The following is a 26,791-nucleotide window of genomic DNA, read 5'->3' as shown; positions in this document are numbered from 1 at the left end:
CTGCCCAGTGCCCATTGTGCAGTGGCCAGTGCTGACTTCCCAGACCAGTATTTCCTGATTTCATGGTGATTTCGGTTTTATCTCTAACATGAATTGGTCCCCTTTTTAAAAATAATAATTTCCTCGTAATTTTTTCTCCCCTCCGAACTCCTGGGCAATTATTTAACAGACCAGGAGAAGGGGCTACCTCTCACTCACACTTTGTCTTTCCCTCTCTGTCTATCTCTACTCTTTTTTTCCATCTCCCAGGCATTCTCCCTCACTCTTGCCTCACTTTTGGAGGGGCAGTACTGAGGGAGCACCGCACTGTCGGAGGGGCAGTACTGAGGGAGCACTGCACTGTCGGAGGGGCAGTACTGAGGGAGCACTGCACTGTCGGAGGGGCAGTACTGAGGGAGCACTGCACTGTCGGAGGGGCAGTACTGAGCGAGCGCCGCACTGTCGGAGGGGCAGTACTGAGGGAGCACCGCACTGTCGGAGGGGCAGTACTGAGGCAGCGCCGCACTGTCGGAGGGGCAGTACTGAGGGAGCGCCGCACTGTCGGAGGGGCAGTACTGAGGGAGCACCGCACTGTCGGAGGGGCAGTACTGAGGCAGCGCCGCACTGTCGGAGGGGCAGTACTGAGGGAGCACTGCACTGTCGGAGGGGCAGTACTGAGGGAGTGCCGCACTGTCGGAAGGGCAGTACTGAGGGAGCGCTGCAGTGTCGGAGGGGCAGTACTGAGGGAGCAGCGCACTGTCGGAGGGGCAGTACTGAGGGAGCGCCGCACTGCCGGAAGGGCAATACTGAGGGAGCGCCGCACTGTCGGGGGTTCCGAATTTCCGATGAGACGTTAAACCGAGGCTTCATCTGTCCTCTCAGCTGGAATGTAAAAGATACAGAGGCAATATTTTGAAAAAGAGCAGAGGAGTTCTACAGTTCAAATGATGTTTATTGTTGAAAGGCGCTTCTTATGAATGGAAGTGGTTGGTTTTTTTTGTTGTAAAAAAGCTCGCATGGCCCAAAATCGTATAGCTCCCGCCTGCTCTGTGTGATTCTAGTCTACGGATCATGTCGCAGTGTCTGGGGGCAAAGTTGTCGATGGTGCTCCCTCTGCCTACGGAGACTCTGGGACAGGAGGCGGTGAACTACACGTACAACAGGGCCCAGAGCCTGGTCTTCTACCTGGTGAATGCCGCAGAAATCTGGATCTACACCGTCAAGTAAGACACGGGTGGGGGTGGGGTCGGGGTGGCGAGGGGATGTCGCACCGGGGTTTCCTGCTCCCTGATACCCTTTCCCCCGGTCCAACATGAGTCCAGCCAACCCGGTGGTCCCCCCTTTTCAAGGAGCAGGAGTTGGCCATTCGGCCCCTCGAGCCTGCACCGCCATTCAATAAGATCATGGCTGATCTTCGACCTCAACTCCACTTTCCCGCCTGATCCCCATATCCCTCGATTCCTCGAGAGTACAAAAATCTATCGATCTCAGCCTTGAATATACTCAAAGACTGAGCCTTCACCACCCTCTGAGTGAAGACATTTCTCCTCATCTCAGTCCAAAATGGCCGACCCCTTTTACTGACACTGTGACCCCTGGAACTAGACTCTCCAGCCAGGGGAAACATCCTCTCTGCATCTAACCTGTCAACTCCCCTCAGAATCGTGTATGTTTCAATGAGATCACCTCTCATTCTGTGGGGGGAGAAAGGGGTATGTGCGGGTGTGTGTAGGGGGGAGGGGGGGAGAGGAGGGTGCGTGTGTGGGGGTATGGGTCTGGGGGGGGAAGGGGTATGGGTGTGGGGAGCGGGGAGGTGTGTGTGTGGGGGGAGGTGTGTGTGTGGGGGGAGGTGTGTGTGTGGGGGGAGGTGTGTGTGGGGGTGTGTGTGTGTGTGTGGGGGGGGTGAGGGGGGCGGGGGGGTGTGATGAGAGAGGGGTGTGTGGGGGGGTGAGGGGGTGGGGGGGTGTGATGAGAGGGGGGTGTGTGTCGGGGGGGTGTGTGTGGGGCAAGAGCAGGTGTGTGGGAGAAGGGCTGTCTGTGAGGGAGCGGTAGGTGTGTGTGGTGGGGGAAGGGGTGTGTGTGTGGGGGGGAGGGGTGTGTGTGTGGGGGGGGAAGGGATGTGTGTGTGTCGGAGTGTTTGTGGGCGAGGGTTGTGTGGGGGAGTGCTGTGTGTGGGGGGAGGGGTGCGTGTGTGTGTGGGGGGAGGGGTGGGGACTGTGTGTGGAGGGATGTGTGGGGGAGCGGTGTGTGGGTGGGAGCAGTGTGTGTGTATGGGGGAACAGTGTGTGTGGGGGAGGGGTTTGTGTTGTGGGAGGGCTGTGTGGGTGAGGGGTTTGTGGGAAGCGGTGTGTGTTGGTGGAGGAGGGTTGTGTGTTGGTGAGGAGGGGGTGTGAGTTGGTGGGGGAGGGGTGTGAGGTGGTGGGGGGGGAGGGGTGTGAGTTGGTGGGGGGGAGGGGTGTGAGTTGGTGGGGGGAGGGGTGTGAGTTGGTGGGGGAGAGGGGTGTGAGTTGGTGGGGGGAGGGGTGTGAGTTGGTGGGGGGAGGGGTGTGAGTTGGTGGGGGGAGGGGTGTGAGTTGGTGGGGGGAGGGGTGTGAGTTGGTGGGGGGAGGGGTGTGTGTGTGGGGGGGAGGGGTGTGTGTGTGGGGGGGGAGGTGTGTGTGGGGGGGGAGGTGTGTGTGTGGGGGGGGGAGGTGTGTGTGTGGGGGGGAGGTGTGTGTGTGTGGGGGGGGGAGGTGTGTGGTGTGGGGGGGGAGGTGTGTGTGTGTGGGGGGGGTGGTGTGTGGGTGGGGGGGGGAGGTGTGTGTGTGGGGGGTGGTGTGTGTGTGGGGGGGGGGTGGTGTGTGGTGTGGGGGGGGGGGTGTGTGTGTGTGGGGGGGAGGTGTGTGTGTGGGGGGGGGGTGTGTGTGTGGGGGGGGGAGGTGTGTGTGTGGGGGGGGAGGTGTGTGTGTGGGGGGGGAGGTGTGTGGGGGGGAGGTGTGTGTGTGTGGGGGGGGGTGAGTGTGTGTGTGGTGTGGGGGGGGAGGGTGTGTGTGTGGGGGGGGGGTGTGGGTGTGGGGGGGGGTGGTGTGTGTGTGGGGGGGAGGTGTGTGTGTGGGGGGGGAGGTGTGTGTGTGTGTGGGGGGGGAGGTGTGTGTGTGGGGGGGGGGAGGCGTGTGTGTGTGTGGGGGGGGGGAGGTGTGTGTGTGTGTGGGGGGGGGAGGTGTGTGTGTGTGTGGGGGGGGGGAGGTGTGTGTGTGTGTGTGGGGGGGGGGAGGTGTGTGTGTGTGTGTGTGGGGGGGGAGGTGTGTGTGTGTGTGGGGGGGAGGTGTGTGTGTGGGGGGGGGAGGTGTGTGTGTGTGGGGGGGGGAGGTGTGTGTGTGTGGGGGGGGGAGGTGTGTGTGTGTGTGTGGGGGGGGAGGTGTGTGTGTGTGGTGGGGGGGAGGTGTGTTTGTGTGGGGGGTGGCGGGGAGTGTGTGGGGGGGGGCGGGGAGTGTGTGTGGGGGGGGGCGGGGAGTGTGTGTGTGGGGGAGGTGTGTGTGTGTGGGGGGGGGAGGTGTGTGTGTGGGGGGGGGGGAGGTGTGTGTGTGTGGTTGGGGGGGAGGTGTGTGTGTGTGTGGGGGGGGAGGTGTGTGTGTGTGGGGGGGGGGAGGTGTGTGTGTGGGGGGGGGGAGGTGTGTGTGTGTGTGTGGGGGGGGAGGTGTGGTGTGTGGGGGGGGGGGAGGTGTGTGTGTGTGGGGGGGGGGAGGTGTGTGTGTGTGTGTGGGGGGGGGAGGTGTGTGTGTGTGTGGGGGGGGGAGGTGTGTGTGTGTGGGGGGGGGGGAGGGTGTGTGTGTGTGGGTGGGGGGCGGGGAGTGTGTGGGGGGGGGGGGGGCGGGGAGAGGTGTGTGTGTGGGGTGTGAGTTGGTGGGAGATCATGTCGCAGTGTCTGTGAAGTTGTCGATGGTGCTCCCTCTGCCTACGGAGGCGGTGAACTACACGTACAACAGGGCCCAGAGCCTGGTCTTCTACCTGGTGAATGCCGCAGAAATCTGGATCTACACCGTCAAGTAAGACACAGGGTGGGGGTGGGGTCACACCAGGGGTTCCTGCTCCCCGATACCCTTTCCCCTGGCCTATCATGAGTCCATCCAACCTGGCTGTCCCCTCTTTTCAAGTCGCAGGAGTTGGTCATTTGGCCCCTAGGGCCTGCACCGCCATTCAGTAAGATGATGGCTGATCTTCGACCTCAACTCTACTTTCCCGCCCGAGCCCCATATCCCTCGATTCCCCGAGAGTACAAAAATCTATCGATCTCAGCCTTGAATATACTCAAAGACTGAGCCTTCACCACCCTCTGAGTGAAGAAATTCCTCCTCATCTCAGTCCTAAATGGCCGACTCCTTATCCTGAGATTGTGACCCCTGGTTCTAGTCTCTCCAGCCAGGTGAAATATCCTCTCAGCATCTACCCTGTCACTTCCCCTCAGATTCTTGTATGTTTCAATGACATCACTTCTCATTCTGTGAGGGGAGGAAGGGGTATGTGCAGGTGTGTGTGTGTGGGGGGGAGGGGAGTGTGTGTGTGTGTGTGGGGGAGGGGAGTGTGTGTGTGTGGGGGAGAAGGGGAGTGTGTGTGTGTGGGGGAGGAGGGGAGTGTGTGTGTGTGGGGGAGGGGAGTGTGTGCGTGGGGGAGAAGGGGAGTGTGTGTGTGTGGGGGAGGAGGGGAGTGTGTGTGTGGGGGAGGAGGGGAGTGTGTGTGTGGGGGGGAGGGGAGTGTGTGTGTGTGTGGGGGAGGGGAGTGTGTGTGTGGGGGAGGAGGGGAGTGTGTGTGTGGGGGAGGAGGGGAGTGTGTGTGTGGGGGAGGAGGGGTGTGTGGGGGGGAGGGGAGTGTGCATGTGTGTGGGGGGAGAGGGGAACGTGTGTGTGGGGGGAGGGGTGTGTGTGTGTGGGGGGGAGGGGTGTGGGCGGGAGGGGTGTGTGTATGTGGGGGGGAGGGGTGTGTGTGTGTGTGGGGGGGAGGGGTGTGTGTGTGGAGGGATGGTGTGTGTGTGAGGGGGAGGGGTGTGTGTGTGAGGGGGAGGGGTGTGTGTGTGGGGGGGAGGGGTGTGTGTGGGGGGGAGGGGTGTGTGTGGGGGGGAGGGGTGTGTGTGTGGGGGGGAGGGGTGTGTGTGTGGGGGGGAGGGGTGTGTTTGTGGGGGGGAGGGGTGTGTGTGTGGGGGGGAGGGGTGTGTGTGTGGGGGGGAGGGGTGTGTGTGTGGGGGGGAGGGGTGTGTGTGTGGGGGGGAGAGGTGTGTGTGTGGGGGGGAGAGGTGTGTGTGAGGGGGGGAGGGGTGTGTGTGTGGGGGGGAGGGGTGTGTGTGTGTGGGGGAGGGGTGTGTGTGTGGGGGGAGGGGTGTGTGTGTGGGGGAGGGGTGTGTGTGCGGGGGGGAGCGGTGTGTGTGCGGGGGGGAGCGGTGTGTGTGCGGGGGGAGGGGTGTGTGTGCGGGGGGGAGGGGTGTGTGTGCGGGGGGGAGGGGTGTGTGTGTTGGGGGAAGGGTGTGTGTGTGTGTTGGGGGAAGGGTGTGTGTGTGTGTTGGGGGAAGGGTGTGTGTGTGTGTGTTGGGGGAAGGGTGTGTGTGTGTTGGGGGAAGGGTGTGTGTGTGTGTGGGGGGAAGGGGTGTGTGTTGGGGGAAGGGGTGTGTGTGTGTGTGTGTGTGTGTGTGTGTGGTGGGGGGGAGGGGGCGGTGACAGTATATAAATGCCTGATTTGTGTCTATAGCCTCTGCTCACCCTCTCAATCTCCCGTAGGACTGACCCTGCCTGCAGGATTGCCGTGTGGAATGTTTCGGAAATGCTCGAAAATACGAACTTTGACTACTGTGGCAAGCAGCCGGCCAAGATGTGAGTACCACTGAAACCTTTGGTGTCGGGAGAATGTGTAGGAGTGGACAATGGTGAGGAACGCTCGCGCCCCACGGCCCCTCTCTGACCCCCACCCCATCACACCTTGCTCCAGATACTCACCCAACTCTCAACTTGATTCAGTCCTCATTCCCTCCATCCGTCCCACACATTCACCACCCACTGCGTCAAGTAAATCTAACTCTTGTTTAACAGCCCGCATTCTAAGTTGTTAAAGAGATAAAACCAGGTGGTCACAGTCTCAGAATAGGGGCTGGCCATTTACGATAGAAATGAGGAGAAATTTCTTCATTCAGAGGGTGGTGAGTGTGATATATTCATCCCACATCACTAACAAACACACTGCACAAGATGGCTCCAAACAGAAACTGTCATGTGACTTTGCCACATGACCCCTTTATTATTTACAGTTGCATCACCACAGTAGGCCACTAGGTGGAGCAGTAGTCCACTAGGAGGAGCTCTGTTACACTTCTCCCTCCTTAATGAAGAAGTAATCATAACAAAATAATCATCATACATCACTTGCATGGTTATACATAACAAAAGATATGGACATATTTTTCCATATTTATAAATCAAACTTAACCACTGGGTTTCTGTTTCGAAGAGGAATCCTTTGCTCTCATTCAGATCCTTCCAAACATGGTACCGAACTTAGACTCATTCTAGGTGATTCTGAGGAAAGTTTTTCTCCAAGGGATGCCCTTGAACTACACCTTGGGCTCTCTATAACTTCAGATTGTTTGTCTGTCTGACTCGGACTCAGACTTAAATTTTGACTTTCTCTTGGACTTGTTTCTAATACACCTGCTGTAGGATTTGCTACTGGTACTCGACTTGTAACAAGACTATCCGTCTCATCAGAAATTGTAATATATATAGCTCCACCTGTGGACTCCTGTGGCACTGAAGCCAGTGCTGTTTATAATAAAGAAGGGAACAGGTTACCTGACTGAGTTCCGGTGTGTTCTGCCATCTTAAGGCTGTGTGTGTGTTTGTGAGTTACTGAAGATATAACAATGGCGATGAAGATTATTGGGGGAAAAAAGCTGCAATTTTTGTTGGTGGAAGATTCAGCCAACAGACAGAGAGACTTTGAGAGCTTCTCTGTTTTGATTAACAGCTACAAATCCAAGGTTAATTACAAGCACACTTGTTTGAACTGCCAGAGTCCAGATGGCCATGCCTATGGGAATAATAGGGCATTTGGGGGAGTTTCAATGCGACCGTGAATGTTTCAGAGCATATGTGAAGTGGCTAGAAATGTTTTTCTCCGCAAATAATATCATCAAAGTCTCCAATGATGAAAGCCATAACCAGGTGGTGTTGGAACGACAAAGGACTATTTTCTTAACTGAAGCAGGGCCCGAGGTATGAAACCCTGAAAAATTTGCTTGTGCCTGTCAAGCCAAAGGACACAACTCTTAAGCAGACAGCACTAAAGCCCTGAGCCCCTGGAAATTTCTGAAAGTTATCGTTTCAGAATACGAGATCAGTTCTCCGAAGAACTTGTCGAAATATAGCAATTCCAGTACTATGCTCATGGACGCACCAGTGTCGATTTCCATGGGTATCCTGGTTCCTGCAACGTCTACTTGGAAGACGATACATCATGAATCGCTGTTGGATACCCTCGTGCTCCTGATGGCGTGTATCTCAGAAACTCCTCGTCCTGTTGCTTCTTCAATGCTATGTAGTCTCTGGCAATTTCTACTTCTAGCATTGAAAGTTGTTTTACTCTTCAGTCGGCACTCCTTCGAAAGATGCCCAGTTTTCTTGCAGTAGAAACACTCTGCCTTCACATATGGACAACTTTGAGCAATGTGTTGTCCTAGGCACCGATAGCATGACTTCAATACTCTGTTACCGTGGCCAATTTCTGAGGCCTTGGGGCCAACTGCCTTTTACTTCTAACCTGCAGGTGATTCACTTCGGTTGTCTGATGACTGGAAATGGTACGAAATTCTCGGGAATATTGGTCAGCCATATCCATCAACATAGCAGTCTGACAAGCTAAATCCAATGTCAAGATAGGGGTTGTCAACAACTTTCTTCTGATTAATTCATTTTTCATCCCACAAAACAAAGCGATCACGCAATACTCGGTCCTCAAAGTTTCCACAATTACCTTGAATGGATAGCTTTTTTAAAGCTATGATGTACAAACTGATACACTTGTCAATTAATTACTTTTTGTGTTCCAAAATGATAACTTTCAGCAATTTCCAGGGGCTCAGGACTGTAGTACTGTTCCTCTGTCAGTGGCATATGCTTCGGCTTGCTGGGAACAAGCACATTTTTCAGGGTTTCATACACCTCGGGGCCTGCTTCAGTCAAGAAAATAGCCTGTTTGCTTTCCAACACCACCCGGTTACGGTTTTCATCATCAGGGACTTCAACGATACTATTTGCAGGGAAAAACATTTATAGCCATGCCACAGATGATCCGAAAGTCTCTCGGTCATGATGGAACTCACCCAAATACGCTGTTATTCCCATAGGCACGGTCATCTGGACTCTGGCAATGTCGACAGTTCAGCCAAGTGTGCTTGTAATTTAACCTGGATTTTTAGCTGCGCTGCAAAACAAAGAATCTCTCAAAGTGTCACTGTTGGTTGGCAGGAACATATACCAACAAAAATTTCAGCTAGGAAATCCAGAAATCTCATCCTACATTGCCAATGTGATATATCCTTACGACCTCCCGAACAAACACACTGCACAAGATGGCTCCAATACAGAAACCTGTCATCATGAGACTTTGCCACATGACGCTTTTATTATTTACATCAGTAGTTGCATCACCACAGTAGTCCACTAGGGAGAGGGGTGGCTCTATTACAGTGAGTCTTTGGAATTTTCTACCCCAGAGTTCTCTCAGTCTTTGAGTATAGTCAAGATAGAGATCGATAGATTTTTGAATACTAAGGGAAACAAGGGTTATTGAATGGCGCAGTAGGCTCGAAGGGCCTGAATGGCCTATTCCTGCTCCTAATTCTAATGTTCTTATGGTGTCAAAAATAAGGGCTTGCATTTATATAGCCCTTTTCACGACCACCAGACGTCCCAAAATGCTTTACAGTCAATGAAGTACTTTTGGAATGTAGTCACTGTTGTAATGTAAACAACACAGTAGCCACTTTGCGCATAGCAAGCCCCACAAACAGCAATGTGATAGCGACCAGATAATCTGTTTTAGTGATGTTGGTTGAGGGATAAATATTGGCACAGGACACTGGGATAACTCCCTGCTCTTCTTCCAGTAGTGGCCATGGGATCTTTTTCATCCACCTGAGAGAGCAGATGGGGCCTGGGTTTAAGGTCTCATCTGAAAGACGGCACCTCTGACAGTGCAACACTGGGAGCATCAGCCTAGATTTTGTGCTCACAGTCTTTGGAGTGGGGCTTGAGCCCACAACCTTCTGACTCAGAGACGAGAGAGTGAGTGCTGCCCACCGAGCCACAACGGAACAGGAGGAGGCCATTCAGCCCCATCGATCCGTTACATAGGAACATAAACCCTTGAGAATTTTGAACCACCTCCGTTAAATCTCCCTTTCACCTTCTCTGGTCGAAGGAGAACAACCACCGATCTGCGAGGCAGATACATTTGTACACCCTGCGTGCCATGTCACCGTTCCCTATTTTGCCTTTTGTCTGTTGAATTTACCAGACCGGTTATCGAGGGCATGAGTTTGTCTCCATTCGATGGGAGCCTGTGGAAGGCACCGCAATGTGAGTGCTGCTGCATTGCCAGCCTCTCCTCTCACCTCTACTTCTCTACCGTGGAAGGGACTGTTTGTGCCAACTCTGAGGAATTCCTGCTGCTGGGCCTAGAGGTAAGGTGGAACACGATGCATTTAAGGGGAGGCTACACAAGCATATGAGGGAGGTGGTGCTGGGCGGGGGGTGCGGGGTTGTGGGGGGGGGCGCGCGGCGGGGAAATAGAGGGTTATGCTGATAGATTTGGATGAGGAAAGAAGGGAGGAGGCTTGAGTGGAGCATAAACGGCATGGACTGGTTGGGCCAAATGGTCTGTTTCTGTGCTGTGTATCCGATGTAATCCTATGTAGTAGGAACAGGAAGAGGCCGTTCAGCCCCTCAAGCCTGTTACACAGGACCAGGAGGAGGTCATTCAGCCCCTCGAGCCTCTAATACAGGAACAGGAGGCCCATTCAGCTCCTCAAGCCTTACACAGGAACAGGAGGAGGCCAATTCAGCCCCTCGAACCTGTTACACAGGAACAGGAGGAGGCCAATCAGCCCCTCGAGCCTGTTACACAGGTCCAGGAGGAGGCCAATCAGCCCCTCGAGCCTGTTACACAGGAACAGGAGGAGGCCAATCAGCCCCTCGAGCCTGTTACACAGGTCCAGGAGGAGGCCAATCAGCCCCTCGAGCCTATTACACAGGAACAGGAGGAGGCCAATTCAGCCTCTCGAGCCTGTTACACAGGAACAGGAGGAGCCCATTCAGACCCCTCGACTCTTACCTAGCAACATAAACGCTTCATTATTTTGAACACCTACATTAAATCTCCCCTTGGCCTTCTCTGCATCTGCTCTAAGAATAACCCCAGCCTCTCCAATCTCTCCAAAGACTGAAGTCCCACATCCCTGGTACCATTCTAGTAAATCTCCTCCGCATCCTCTCCAAGGTCTTGACATCCTTCTTAAAATGCGGTGCCCAGAATTGGACACAACACTCCAGCTGCGGCCTAACCAATGTTTTATAAAGGTTCAGCATAACCTCCTTGCTTGTGTACTCGAGTGGGCCTCTATTTATAAAGCCAAGGATGCTTTTTCAACAACCTTCTCAACCTGTCCTGCCACCTTCAATGATTTGTGTACATATACCCATTCCTGCACCCCCTTTAAAATTTTACCCTTTAGTTTATATTGCCTCTCCTCATTTTTCCTACAAAAATGCAGCACATTGTACTTCTCTGTGTTAAATTCCATCTGCCACATGTCTGCCCATTTCATCAGTCTATCTCTGTCCTCCTGAAGTCTGTTACCATCCCCTTCACTGTTTACTACATTTCCGGGTCTCATATCATTTGCAAATTTGAAATGATGTCCTGTATACCCAAGTCCAGGTCATTAATATATATCAATAAGAGCAGTGGTCACAACACGGACCCCTGGGGAACACCACTGTACACTTCCGTCCGTTCTGTAGAACAACCGTCCACCACCGCTCACTGCTTTCTGTCCCTCGGTCAATTTGGTATCGACATAGCCATTGCCCCTTTAATTCCATGGGCTTCATTCTTGCCAACATCTCTGTGTTAAACCCGGGACTGCTGGTCTGTGGTTTGACAGAGGGGGCTTCACCAGTGTAATGTGTGCACCTGTGAGTATGCTCACAGGTTGGTGGAACTGTGGACTGAGCCAGGGTGTCCCTGGAGATGGAGCGCGCGGTGTCCACCGGTACGCTCGCGGCCTTCCGCGGGACTCGAGAGGAACTACAGGGAAAATGTTTTTAATTTAATTTGATTTGATTTGATATGGTTTCCTTTAATGTTTAATTGTTAATTTGTGGTGCCCTCAAAAAAAAAAAGGAGCACTTGATTGAAAGTTATTTTAAAATAGTTGTAGAGCTGTTGAGTTGGGATTGGCTTAGCCAGTCACGTGATGTTCGTAAGACTCAATAAAACCCCAGCCAGTTGGGTTCGGGGGATCCACGATGAGGCAGGTGATTGTGAGCCTGGTGGATGAACTGGTAATGTGTAGTGTGATTGTTAAATCTTTGCTAATAAACCAACTAGTTCTTAATAGCAATGTGTTGCTATGTATTCTTAAGCAAAGAACCCATGAAGCAAATACATTACACCCGGAACTGCTAGCCTGTGGCCTCGGTTAGCAAGTAATCAGGAAGGCAAATGGAATGTTGGCCTTTATTGCAAGGGGGATGGAGTATAAAAGCAAAGAAGTCCTGCTACAACTGTACAGGGTATTGGTGAGGCCACACCTGGAGTACTGCGTACAGTTTTGGTCTCCATATTTAAGGAAGGATATATTTGCATGGGAGGATGTTTAGAGAAGGTTCACTAGGTTGATTCTGGAGATGAGGGGGTGACTTATCAGGATAGGTTGAGTAGGTTGGGGAATTCAGAAGAATGAGAGGTGATCTTATTGAAACTTATAAGATAATGAGGGGCCTCGACAAGGTAGATGCAGAGATATTTCCACTCATAGGGGAAACTAAAACTCGGGGGCATAGTCTCAGAATGAGGGGCTGCCCATTTAAAATTGAGATGAGGAGGAATTTCTTCTCTCCGAGGGTTGTAAATTTATGGAATTCTCTGCCCCAGAGTGCTGTGGAGGCTGGGTCATTGAATGAGTTTAAGGCGGAGATAGACAGATTTATGAGCGATAAGGGAATAAACGGTTATGGGGAGCGAGCAGGGAAGTGGAGCTAAGTCCATGATCAGATCAGCCATGATCTTAATAAATGGCGGAGCAGGCTCGAGGGCCCAGGTGGCCTACTCCTGCTCCGATTTCTTATGTTTTTATGTTAGCAGCTATCTTTGTCGGGGGGTGGGGGTCTTCACCAACCTTTCCTGAGGGGCTGCAGGGTGAGCGTTGTCTGACTCTCGGTGACTGTTTCCCTTTGACAGGACGGCCGGATGCTGTTCATGGACACCGAGCTGGAAAACACGACGTACTACGAGATACAAGCGCACAAAGACCCGGTGAGCTACCAACCTGCGGGACGTTCTCCGGGTGAGAGGCAGCTGGGGGTTGCCAACTCTGGTCGGACTCATTCCTGGAGGTTTTGTCACATGACCTTCCACCTCTGACCACCCTGCCACCACCCCCCCCCCCCCCGCTCCCCTGCCATTGGTCGGCCAACATGTCCTTCCCCACAGTGGCTCCGCCTGCCCAACCCAATTGGACGATTTTTGGCTCGCCATCAAACAGCCTTTATTCCCACCCCCCCCCACCTTAAATATTTTTTACAACTAATCAACAGAAGTGTTGAGAGAAAGTTTTTAAAATCAAATTTTTTTTCACTCCTCCTGTGATTTTTCTCTCGGGTTTTTGGTGGCAGCAGTGTTCTGGAGATTGACGGTTAATTCCCGGAGACTCCCGGGCAATCCGGGAAGGGTGGCGATCCCTGGGACACAGCCTACCAACTGTCGGGCCCTGGCCAGGGATGTACCAATGGTTAGAAATATGGGGCTGGATTTTTGGTTCTTTATTGCCCTTCTTAGTGTCCCGGAGGGGGGAAAATGGCGGCGGAAAGCACTTGTGGCCGGGCAGCCAGCTTCCAACACCCTGCCAGGACATTCGGTGCTGGTGTTGACAGGGCACGGAGCATTACTGCCCGGGAGAGGTGAGCCTATGGTCACAACACCGGCTCGACTTTTAGAGCCCCACAGCGCCCCCTGGTGGGACCGCCTGTGAAAGCGGGCAGTCTGAGCTGTAGTAGCTGCAGTGAGATAAGTAATGCCGACATCAGGTAAATGTGATCGCCAAAAAAAAAATGTTTTTAAACAATTTATGTTGTGTGGCGTGAGCTAAGTATTGGGAATGTTTTTGGGGTTTTTGTCAGGATTCCCCCCACCCCCAGGCCTATGTTATGGCGCTCCAGGGCTGGCTGTTTATCTCGGGATTTTCCCTTGCTCAGCGGCTACGCCTCCCTTAGCGTCCTGCTCCAAACTCCGGGCCCAGCTGATGAATTTTGTGGCAAACCAATTGCCATCGCAATATTTGCCGCCCCGCCTGGGACACCGCCCCAACTGAGGCCCGACCAAATTTCACCTCCTTACCCCCTTGGTCCCAAAGATAACGGGACAGACAAGGCAGGGGACTGGGAGTGATTTAAGCAAAGCAGCTTTTGTGCTTCAAACGTCTGCATTTCCCGGTGCCTCCGCTGTGGCTTGTGTTGCCAACTCTGGTTGGATATATTCTCAAATCTGAAGGGAGGAGAGCATGCCGGGAGATCTCAGAGATGCCGTAATCGTGACCATCTTTAAAAAAGAAGACAAGTCCGACTGCGGCAACTACAGAGGGCTCTCCCTGTTATCAACCACTGGGAAAGTCGTCGCTAGAGTCCTCCTCAACCATCTTCTCCCTGTGGCTGAGGAGCTCCTCCCGGAGTCACAGTGCGGATTTCGCTCCCTACAGGGTACAACGGACACGATTTTTATGGCGCGACAACTGCAAGAAAAATGCAGGGTACAGCACCAGCCCTTGTACATGGCCTTCTTTGACCTTACAAAGGCCTTTAACACTGTTAACCGTGAGGGTCTATGGAGCGTCCTCCTCTGGGCTGCCCCCAAAAGTTCGTCACCATTCTCCAATGCTCCATGACGACATGCAGGCCGTGATCCTGACCAACGGATCCATTACAGACCCAATCCACGTTCGGACCGGTCTGTGTCATCGCGTCAACCCTCTTCTCAATCTTCCTTGCTGCAATGCTCCATCTCACAGTCAACAAGCTCCCTGCTGGAGTGGAACTAAACTACAGAACCAGTGGGAACCTGTTCAACCTGCGCCATCTACAGGCCAGGTCCAAGACTGTCCCATCTTCTGTCGTCGAACTACAGTATGTGGACGACGCTTGCGTCTGCGCACATTCAGAGGCTGAACTCCAAGTCATAGTCAACATCTTCACTGAGGCACACGAAAGCATGGGCCTTACATCCGTAAGACAAAGGTCCTCCAACAGCTCCTCTGTGGCACGACTACTGCCCCTTCCGACAGTGCGTCGCTCCATCAGTACTGCCTCTCCGACAGTGCGTCGCTCCATCAGTACTGCCTCTCCGACAGTGCGTCGCTCCATCAGTGCTGCCTCTCCGACAGTGCGTCGCTCCATCAGTACTGCCTCTCCGACAGTGCGTCGCTCCATCAGTGCTGCCTCTCCGACAGTGCGTCGCTCCATCAGTGCTGCCTCTCCGACAGTGCGTCGCTCCATCAGTGCTGCCTCTCCGACAGTGCGTCGCTCCATCAGTGCTGCCTCTCCGACAGTGCGTCGCTCCATCAGTGCTGCCTCTCCGACAGTGCGTCGCTCCATCAGTGCTGCCTCTCCGACAGTGCGTCGCTCCATCAGTACTGCCTCTCCGACAGTGCGTCGCTCCATCAGTACTGCCTCTCCGACAGTGCGTCGCTCCATCAGTACTGCCTCTCCGACAGTGCGTCGCTCCATCAGTGCTGCCTCTCCGACAGTACGTCGCTCCATCAGTACTGCCTCTCCGACAGTGCAGCGCTCCATCAGTACTGCCCCTCTGACAGTGTAGCACTCCCTCAGCACTGGGAGTGTCAGCCTGGGTTATGTGCTCCTGTTTCTGGAGTTGGGATGGAAGTCAGAACCTTCTGACTCAGAGGCGAGATGGAAGGTTGCTCACTGAGCCACACTTAACAAGTGTTTGTGATTATTGGGCTTCACCGTGATTGGTTAACCGCTTACTCACCTGAAAGGAATATGTTGCAGGTGATCCTGATGAAGCACGATGTGGCGCACAACCAGCTCCTGAGCGTGAGCCAGGAGCACTCGGAAAAACGGCTGAAGATCTGGAGTCTGCCCAAATTACAGCTGCTTCACGAGGTGCCAGTCCCGCAGGAGGTCGTCACATTCTCCAGGATAGTGAGTACACACCCTCCCACACACACTCACACTGACACACACACTCACACACTGACTGACACACACACTGACACACACACCCACTGACACCCACTGACACACACACCCACTGACACACACACCCACTGACACACACACCCACTGACACACACACACACACACACACTGACACACACACCCACTGACACACACACCCACTGACACCCACTGACACCCACACCCACTGACACCCACACCCACTGACACCCACACACACACACACTGACACACACACCCACTGACACACACACCCACTGACACACACCCACTGACACACACCCACTGACACACACACACTGGCACACACACCCACTGACACACACACACTGACACACACACCCACTGACACCCACTGACACACACACCCACTGACACACACACCCACTGACACACATACCCACTGACACACACACACACACACACACACACTCTGACACACACACCCACTGACACACATACCCACTGACACACACACACACACACACACTCTGACACACACACCCACTGACACACATACCCACTCACACACACACACACACACACACACACACACACTGACACACACACCCACTGACACCCACTGACACACACACCCACTGACACACACACACACACACACACACACACACACACACTGACACACACACACACACACACACACACCCACTGACACACACACCCACTGACACACACACCCACTGACACACACACACACACACACCCACTGACACACACACCCACTGACACACACACACTGACACACACACCCACTGACACACACCCACTGACACACACACACTGACACACACACCCACTGACACCCACTGACACACACACCCACTGACACACATACCCACTGACACACACACACACACACACACACACACACTCTGACACACACACCCACTGACACACATACCCACTGACACACACACACACACACACACAGACACACATACCCACTGACACACACACACACACACACACACACTGACACACACACCCACTGACACCCACTGACACACACACCCACTGACACACACACCCACTGACACACACACACACACACACACTGACACACACACACACTGACACACACACACACTGACACACATACCCACTGACACACACACACACACACACACCCACTGACACACACACCCACTGACACACACACCCACTGACACACACACCCACTGACACACACACCCACTGACACACACACACACACACACACCCACTGACACACACACACACCCACTGACACACACACACCCACTGACACCCACACCCACTGACACCCACTGACACACACACCCACTGACACACACTGACACCCACTGACACACACACCCACTGACACACACTGACACGCACTCACTCACTCACACACTGACTCCCATACACACTCACTCACTCACTCCCATACACTCACTCACTCCCATACACTCACACACACTCACTAACACTCTCAGTGGAAAAGTTAGATCCCGGCCCTGCAATCAGTGGGAGGCCCCAACACAGCTGATTGCCCTGATAGGGCGCCATCGCTTCTCTCTCCCTCTGTCTCAACCACCTGAGTGTCAGCAGGTTTCCCAAAGCCAGCTCCTAATTGGGCGCGGTGAGCAGAACCTGCCAATCGGCAAGGAGGGGGGCTGGGGCACAGTGTGTCCGGATAGAGGGAACACTACACAAAATCCATCTGAGTACGGGTCTAGAATCAGCCAGGCTGCTCCTTCATCACTGTCTCTGCGTGTGGGTGCTCCCTGCGTATGGGTGCTTGGTTTGTGTGTGTGAGGGGCGTACTGGCTTCTTGCCTCCTCCCCGTGCCACCATTAACTGTTGCCATTTGAAGTCAGCTCAGTGGGTGGCACTCTCGCCTCTGAGTCAAAAGGTTGTGGGTTCAAGTCCCACTCCAGAGACTTGAGCACAAAAACCCAGGCTGACACTCCCAGTGCATTACTGAGGGAGTGCTGCACTGTCGGAGGGGCAGTACTGAGGGAGTGCTGCACTGTCGGAGGGGCAGTACTGAGGGAGTGTTGCACTGTCGGAGGGGCAGTACTGAGGGAGAGCTGCACTGTCGGAGGTGCTGTCTCTCGGATGAGATGTTAAACCGAGGCCCCGTCTGCTTTCTCAGGACATGTGCTCAAGTCTGTGGAGTGGGACTTGAACCAACGACCTTCTGACTCCGAGGCAAGAGTGCAACCCTGAGCCACGGCTGACACTTAGACACATGTTTAAAAAAAGTCAATAAATTAAGTTTCTGTTGGCTTGACTTTCAGGGCAGCCAGCTGTGTCTGGGACTCAAGGGGGGAATGATTGTCTTCAGTGATATCGTGGCCACAGATTCCATGGTGCTGTCGTTTTCTCCAATTCTGACACAAGGTAGGCGGCCTTAAAATGCAAATACACCAAATGGTGAAGCACATCGCAGAGGAAGATCCCAGGGATAGGGAGCCCTGCAGGGGGCAAGAAGGTCCCAGGGTTAGGGCTATTGATGGTGCCGAGTGCAGGTGGCGCAGAGGTAGGGATTCAGCCATGGTTGTGATGCAGCCACAGTCGAACAGCTTGTGTGCTCCTGGTGGGAATTGGCCAATCATGTTGGCAGTCATAACTGTGTCCCACGGCACCTCAGCATAAGACACGGAAAATGGTTTTCACCGACACACAGTCCCCGCACACCGTACTCCGCTCACCGTCCCCGCTCACCGTCCCTTCTCACCGTCCCCATCACCGGCCCCGCTCACCGTCACTGGCCCCGCTCAACGTCACCGTCACCGCTCACCGACACATCGTCACCGCTCATCGACATGCTGTCCTTGCTCACCGACACCGTCCCCGCTCACCGACACACTGTCACTGACACTCCGTTACTGTCCCAGCTCACCGTCTCCGCTCACCATCACCCTCCCCGCTCACCATCGCTGTCACCGACACACCGTCCCCGCTAACAGTCCCCGCTTACCGTTACCATCCCTGCTCACCATCCCAGCTCACCGACACGCTGTTCCCGCTCACCGTCCCCGCACACCGTCACCGCACACCGTCACCGCTCACAGTCACCCTCCCCGCTCATCATCCCCGCTCACCGACACACCGTCCCTGCTCATCATCACTGTCCCCGCTCACCGACACACTGTCCCCGCTCACCGACACACTGTCCCTGCTCACTGTCACCGTCGCCGCTCACCGACACGCCGTCCCCGCACACCGTCCCCGTTCACCGTCAGTGTCCCCGCTTACAGTCCCCGCTCACTATCACGCCGTCCCTGCACACCATCACCGATCACCGTCCCCGCTCACTGACACACCGTCCCTGCTCATCGTCCCCAATCACTGTCCCCACTCACTGTCCCCACTCACTGTCCCCGCTCACCATTACCGTCCCTGCTCACGGACACACCGTCCCCGTTCACCGTCCTCCCTCGTCACCGTCCCCCCCGTCACCTTAACCGTTCCCGCTCACCGCCACACCGTCCCCGCTCCCCGACATACCGTCCCCGCACACCGACACACCGTCCTCGCTCATCGTCCCAGCTCACCGACACACCATCACCATCCCCGCTCACCGACACAGCATCCCCGCTCCCCGACATACCGTCCCCGCACACCGACACACCGTCCTCGCTCATCGTCCCAGCTCACCGACAGACCATCACCATCCCCGCTCACCGACACAGCATCCCCGCTCACCGACATACCGTCTCCGCTCATCATCTCCCCTCACCGTAACCGCCCCCTCTCACCATCCCAGCTTACCGACACACCGTCCCCGCACACCGACACACCGTCCTCGCTCATCGTCCCAGCTCACCGACACACCGTCCCCGCACACCGACACACCGTCCTCGCTCATCGTCCCAGCTCACCGACACACCATCACCATCCCCGCTCACCGACACGCTGTCCCCGCTCACCGACACGCTGTCCCCGCTCACCGACACGCTGTCCCCGCTCACCGACACACCGTCCCCGTTTGCCGTCATTGTCCCCGCTCACCGACATACCATCCCCGCTCACTGTTACACCGTCCCCGCTCACCGTCACACCGTACCTGCACACCGTCACTGCTCACTGTCCCCGCTCACCGTCACACCTTCCCCGCTCTCCGTCCCCCCTTCCCCGCTCTCCGTCCCCGCTCACCAAAACACTGTCCCCGCTCACCATACCGGCACACCTTCCCTGCTCACCGTCACCGACCCCACTCACCGTCCCCGCTCACTGACACACCGTCCCCGCCGTCATTGTCGCCACTCACCATCCCCGCTCATCGACACACCGTCCCCGTTCACCATCATTATCCCCGCTCACCGTCCACGCTCACCGTCCCTGCTCACTGGCACACTGTCCCCGCTCACTGTCCCCGCTCACTGATATACCATCCCCGCTCACCATTACACTGTCCCTGCTCACCATTACACTGTCCCCGCTCACCGTCACACCATACCTGCACACCGTCACCGCTCACCGCCCTCGCTCACCAACACACCGTCCCCGCTCACTGTCCCCGCTCACCATACCCGCTCACCGTCACACCGTCCCTGCTCACCGTCACACCGTTCCCACTCACCGTCACATTGTCCCCGTTCACCGTCCCCACTCACCGTCCCGGCTCAGCGTCACACCCTACCACTCACCAACCTCACTCACCCTCACTGTCCCTGCTCACCGTCCCCGCTCACCGACACACCATCCCCGCTCACCGTCCCCGTCCCCGCTCACCGTCCCCGTCCCCGCTCACCGTCATCGGCCCCGCTCACCGACACACCGTCCCAGCTCACCGACACACCGATCCCGCTCACCGTCACCGTACCCACTCACCGTCTCCGCTCACCTTCCCCCACTCAACGTCATTGCCACCGCTCACCGACACACCGTCCCCGTCCACCGTGCCCCCCTCACCGTAACCATCCCCTCTCACGGTACCAGCTCACTGACACACCGTCCCCGCTCACCGTCCATGCTCACCGTCACACTGTCCACGCACACTGTCCCCGCTCACCGACTCACTGTCCCCACTCACCGTCACCACTCACCGTCCATGCTCACTGTCACACCGTCCCCACTCACCGTCACCGTCCCCGCTCCCGGTCACCGTCCCCGCTCGCCGTCACCGTCCCCGCTCGCCGTCACCGTCCCCGCTCGCCGTCACCGTCCCCGCTCGCCGTCCCCGCTCGCCGTCACCGTCACCGTCTGCGCTCGCCGTCACCGTCACCGTCCCCGCTCGCCGTCACCATCCCCGCGGACCGTCAACGCTCACCGTCCCCGCTCACCGACGCACTGTCTCCACTCATCGTCCCCGCTCACCGACACACCGTCACCATCCCCGCTCACCGTCCCCATTCACAGTCACCGTCCCCGCTCATCGTCACCGTCCCCGCTCAACGTCCGCGCTCACCGTCCCCGCTCACCGACACACCGTCCCCACTCATCGCCATCGTCCCTGCTCACCGTCCGTGCTCACCGTCCCCGCTCACCGACACACCATCCCCACTCATCGCCATCGTCCCTGCTCACCGTCCGTGCTCACCGTCCCCGCTCACCGACACACCGTCCCCACTCATCGCCATCGTCCCTGCTCACCGTCCGTGCTCACCGTCCCCGCTCACCGACACACCATCCCCACTCATCGCCATCGTCCCTGCTCACCATCCGTGCTCACCGTCAGCGTCCCCGCTCACCATCCCTGCTCACCATCACACCGTCCCCGCTCACCGTCACCGATCACCGTCCCTGCTCACCGTCACCATCACCATCCCCGCTCATCGTCATCGTCCCCGCTCACCGTCCCCACTCACCGACACACCGTCCCCACTCATCGTCCCCGCTCACCGTCAGCGTCCCCGCTCACCATCCCTGCTCACTGTCACACCGTCCCCACTCACCGTCACCGATCAACGTCCCCCTCACCGACACACCGAACCTGCTTACCGTCACCATCACCGTCCCCGCTCACCATCACCATCCCCGCTCACCGACCCCGCTCACCATCCCCGCTCACCGACACACCGTCCCCACTCATCGTCCCCGCTCACCAACACACCAACACCATCCCCACTCACCGTCCCCATTCACAGTCATCGTCCCCGCTCACTGTCTGTGCTCACCGTCACCGTCCCTGCTTACCGTCCCCGCTCACCGTCACCGTCCCCACTCACCGTCCATGCTCACTGTCACACCGTCCCCGCTCACCAACCCCGCTCACCGCCCCCGCTCACCATCTCACCATCCTCACTCACCGTCAATGCTCACCGTCACAACGTCCCCGCTCACCGTCCCCACTCATCGTCCCCGCTCACCAACACACCATCACCATCCCCACTCACCGTCCCCATTCACAGTCATCGTCCCCGCTCACTGTCTGCGCTCACCGTCAGCGTCCCCGCTCACCGTCCCCACTCACCGTCACACCGTCTCCGCTCACCGTCACCGATCAACGTCCCCCTCACCGACACACCGTCCCTGCTCACCATCCAGCTCACCGACACACCATCCCCGCTCGCCGTCCCAGCTCACCGACACACTGTCCATGCTCACCGTCACTGACACCGTCCCCATCCCTGCTCACCGTCCCCGCTCACCGTCCCCGCTCACTGACACACCGTCGCTGACATACCGTTACCGTCCCTGCTCACCGTCCCTGCTCACTGTCCCTGCTCACCGTCCCTGCTCACTGTCCCCGCTCACCGTCACACCGCACCCGCTCACCATCCCCATTCACAGTCACCGCCCCCGCTCATTGTCATCGACCCCACTCACCGTCCGCGCTCACCGTCCGCGCTCACCGTCCGCGCTCACCGTCCGCGCTCACCGTCCGCGCTCACCGTCCGCACTCACCGTCACCGTCCCCGCTCACCGTCCCCGCTCACCATCCCCGCTCACTGACACACCGTCGCTGACATACCGTTACCGTCCCTGCTCACCGTCCCTGCTCACCGTCCCTGCTCACTGTCCCTGCTCACCGTCCGCGCTCACCGTCCGCGCTCACCGTCCGCGCTCACCGTCCGCGCTCACCGTCCGCGCTCACCGTCCGCGCTCACCGTCCGCACTCACCGTCCGCACTCACCGTCCCTGCTCACTGTCCCCGCTCACTGTCCCCGCTCACTGTCCCCGCTCACTGTCCCCGCTCACTGTCCCCGCTCACTGTCCCCGCTCACTGTCCCCGCTCACCGTCCCCGCTCACCGTCCCCGCTCACCGTCCCCGCTCACCGTCCCCGCTCACCGTCCCCGCTCACTGTCCCCGCTCACTGTCCCCGCTCACTGTCCCCGCTCACTGTCCCCGCTCACTGTCCCCGCTCACTGTCCCCGCTCACTGTCCCCGCTCACTGTCCCCGCTCACTGTCCCCGCTCACTGTCCCCGCTCACCGTCACACCGTCACTGATCAACGTCCCCCCTCATCGACACACCGTCCCCGCTCACCGTCACACCGTCCCCGCTCACCGTCACACCGTCCCCGCTCGCCGTCACCGATCAACGTCCCCCTCACCGACACACCGTTCCTGCTCACCATCCAGCTCACCGACACACCATCCCCGCTCGCCGTCCCAGCTCACCGACACACTGTCCATGCTCACCGTCACTGACACCGTCCCCATCCCTGCTCACCGTCCCCGCTCACCGTCCCCGCTCACCATCCCCGCTCACTGACACACCGTCGCTGACATACCGTTACCGTCCCTGCTCACCGTCCCTGCTCACTGTCCCTGCTCACCGTCCCTGCTCACTGTCCCCGCTCACCGTCACACCGCACCCGCTCACCATCCCCATTCACAGTCACCGCCCCCGCTCATTGTCATCGACCCCACTCACCGTCCGCGCTCACCGTCCGCGCTCACCGTCCGCACTCACCGTCACCGTCCCCGCTCACCGTCCCCGCTCACCATCCCCGCTCACTGACACACCGTCGCTGACATACCGTTACCGTCCCTGCTCACCGTCCCTGCTCACCGTCCCTGCTCACCGTCCCTGCTCACCGTCCCTGCTCACTGTCCCTGCTCACCGTCCGCGCTCACCGTCCGCGCTCACCGTCCGCACTCACCGTCACCGTCCCCGCTCACCGTCCCTGCTCACTGTCCCCGCTCACTGTCCCCGCTCACTGTCCCCGCTCACCGTCCCCGCTCACCGTCCCCGCTCACTGTCCCCGCTCACTGTCCCCGCTCACTGTCCCCGCTCACCGTCCCCGCTCACCGTCCCCGCTCACTGTCCCCGCTCACTGTCCCCGCTCACTGTCCCCGCTCACTGTCCCCGCTCACTGTCCCCGCTCACTGTCCCCGCTCACTGTCCCCGCTCACTGTCCCCGCTCACTGTCCCCGCTCACTGTCCCCGCTCACTGTCCCCGCTCACTGTCCCCGCTCACTGTCCCCGCTCACTGTCCCCGCTCACTGTCCCCGCTCACCGTCACACCGTCACTGATCAACGTCCCCCCTCACCGACACACCGTCCCCGCTCACCGTCACACCGTCCCCGCTCACCGTCACACCGTCCCCGCTCGCCGTCACCGTCCCCGCGGACCGTCACCACTCACCATCCCCACTCACCGACACACCGTCCCCGCTCACTGTCACTGTCACACCGTCCCCGCTCGCCGACACACCGTCCCCGCTCGCCGACACACTGTCCCCGCTCACCGTCACTGTCCCCGCTCACCGTCCCCACTCACCGACACACCGTCCCCGCTCGCCGACACACCGTCCCCGCTCACCATCTCCGCTCACCGACACACCGTTTCCACTCACCGTCACACTGTCCCCACTCACCATCCCCACTCGCCATCACACCGCCCCGCTCACCAGCCCCGATCACCGTCATACCGTCCCCGCTCACCGTCCCCATTCACAGTCACCGCCCCCGCTCATTGTCATCGACCCCACTCACCGTCCGCGCTCACCGTCCGCGCTCACCGTCCGCACTCACCGTCACCGTCCCCGCTCACCGTCCCCGCTCACCGTCCCTGCTCACTGTCCCTGCTCACTGTCCCTGCTCACTGTCTATGCTCACTGTCCCCGCTCACCATCCCTGCTCACTGTCCCCGCTCACCGTCACACCGCCCCCACTCACCGTCCGCACTCACCGTCACCGTCCCCGCTCACCGTCCCTGCTCACTGTCCCTGCTCACTGTCCCTGCTCACCGTCCCTGCTCACCGTCCCCGCTCACCGTCCCTGCTCACTGTCCCCGCTCACCTTCCCGTCACACCGCCCCCGCTCACCGTCACACCGTCCCCACTCACCATCACCGATCAACGTCCCCCCTCACCGACACACCGTCACTGCTCACCGTCCCCACTCACCGACTCACCGTCCCCGCTCACCGACACACCGTCCCCGCTCACCGACACACCGTCCCCGCTCACCGACACACCGTCCTCGCTCACTGACACACCGTCCCCGCTCACTGACACACCGTCCCCACTCACCGTCACACCGTCCCCGCTCACCGTCCCCGCTCACCGTCCCTGCTCACTGTCCCTGCTCACCGTCCCTGCTCACTGTCCCCGCTCACCGTCACACCGCCCCCGCTCACCATCTCACCATCCTCACTCACCGTCAATGCTCACCGTCACAACGTCCCCGCTCACCGTCCCCGCTCACCGTCCCCGCTCACCGACACACCGTCCCCACTCATCGTCCCCGCTCACCAACACACCATCACCATCCCCACTCACCGTCCTCATTCACAGTCATCGTCCCCGCTCACTGTCTGCGCTCACCGTCAGCGTCCCCGCTCACCGTCCCCACTCACCGTCACACCGTCCCCGCTCACCGTCACACCGTCCCCGCTCGCCGTCACCGATCAACGTCCCCCTCACCGACACACCGTTCCTGCTCACCATCCAGCTCACCGACACACCATCCCCGCTCGCCGTCCCAGCTCACCGACACACTGTCCATGCTCACCGTCACTGACACCGTCCCCATCCCTGCTCACCGTCCCCGCTCACCGTCCCCGCTCACCATCCCCGCTCACTGACACACCGTCGCTGACATACCGTTACCGTCCCTGCTCACCGTCCCTGCTCACTGTCCCTGCTCACCGTCCCTGCTCACTGTCCCCGCTCACCGTCACACCGCACCCGCTCACCATCCCCATTCACAGTCACCGCCCCCGCTCATTGTCATCGACCCCACTCACCGTCCGCGCTCACCGTCCGCGCTCACCGTCCGCGCTCACCGTCCGCACTCACCGTCACCGTCCCCGCTCACCGTCCCCGCTCACCATCCCCGCTCACTGACACACCGTCGCTGACATACCGTTACCGTCCCTGCTCACCGTCCCTGCTCACCGTCCCTGCTCACCGTCCGCGCTCACCGTCCGCGCTCACCGTCCGCACTCACCGTCACCGTCCCCGCTCACCGTCCCTGCTCACTGTCCCCGCTCACTGTCCCCGCTCACCGTCCCCGCTCACCGTCCCCGCTCACTGTCCCCGCTCACCGTCCCCGCTCACTGTCCCCGCTCACCGTCCCCGCTCACCGTCCCCGCTCACCGTCCCCGCTCACTGTCCCCGCTCACCGTCACACCGTCACTGATCAACGTCCCCCCTCACCGACACACCGTCCCCGCTCACCGTCACACCGTCCCCGCTCACCGTCACACCGTCCCCGCTCGCCGTCACCGTCCCCGCGGACCGTCACCACTCACCATCCCCACTCACCGACACACCGTCCCCGCTCACTGTCACTGTCACACCGTCCCCGCTCGCCGACACACCGTCCCCGCTCGCCGACACACTGTCCCCGCTCACCGTCACTGTCCCCGCTCATCGTCCCCACTCACCGACACACCGTTTCCACTCACCGTCACACTGTCCCCACTCACCATCCCCACTCGCCATCACACCGCCCCGCTCACCAGCCCCGATCACCGTCATACCGTCCCCGCTCACCGTCCCCATTCACAGTCACCGCCCCCGCTCATTGTCATCGACCCCACTCACCGTCCGCGCTCACCGTCCGCGCTCACCGTCCGCACTCACCGTCACCGTCCCCGCTCACCGTCCCCGCTCACCGTCCCTGCTCACTGTCCCTGCTCACTGTCCCTGCTCACTGTCCCTGCTCACTGTCCCCGCTCACCATCCCTGCTCACTGTCCCCGCTCACCGTCACACCGCCCCCACTCACCGTCCGCACTCACCGTCACCGTCCCCGCTCACCGTCCCTGCTCACTGTCCCTGCTCACTGTCCCTGCTCACCGTCCCTGCTCACCGTCCCCGCTCACCGTCCCTGCTCACTGTCCCCGCTCACCTTCCCGTCACACCGCCCCCGCTCACCGTCACAACGTCCCCCCTCACCGACACACCGTCACTGCTCACCGTCCCCACTCA

General features: G+C 58.2%; 1 protein-coding gene across 1 annotated transcript in view; it reads left to right on the top strand.

Annotated features, from left to right (window-relative positions):
* Positions 1-3,897: 3,897 nt before the first annotated feature.
* Positions 3,898-26,791, top strand: part of LOC139276780 (uncharacterized) — a 158,503-nt gene continuing 135,609 nt past the window's right edge. Inside the window, exons 1-6 of the mRNA XM_070894784.1 lie at positions 3,898-4,004; positions 5,724-5,816; positions 9,514-9,679; positions 12,460-12,534; positions 15,282-15,434; positions 17,756-17,858. Of these exons, the coding sequence (XP_070750885.1) occupies positions 3,898-4,004; positions 5,724-5,816; positions 9,514-9,679; positions 12,460-12,534; positions 15,282-15,434; positions 17,756-17,858 (697 nt within the window). The remainder of the gene's footprint in view (positions 4,005-5,723; positions 5,817-9,513; positions 9,680-12,459; positions 12,535-15,281; positions 15,435-17,755; positions 17,859-26,791) is intronic.

The sequence above is a fragment of the Pristiophorus japonicus genome, chromosome 12, assembly GCF_044704955.1.
Source record: "Pristiophorus japonicus isolate sPriJap1 chromosome 12, sPriJap1.hap1, whole genome shotgun sequence".
Lineage (NCBI taxonomy): Eukaryota > Metazoa > Chordata > Chondrichthyes > Pristiophoridae > Pristiophorus > Pristiophorus japonicus.
This window is presented reverse-complemented; position numbering and strand designations above follow the sequence as displayed.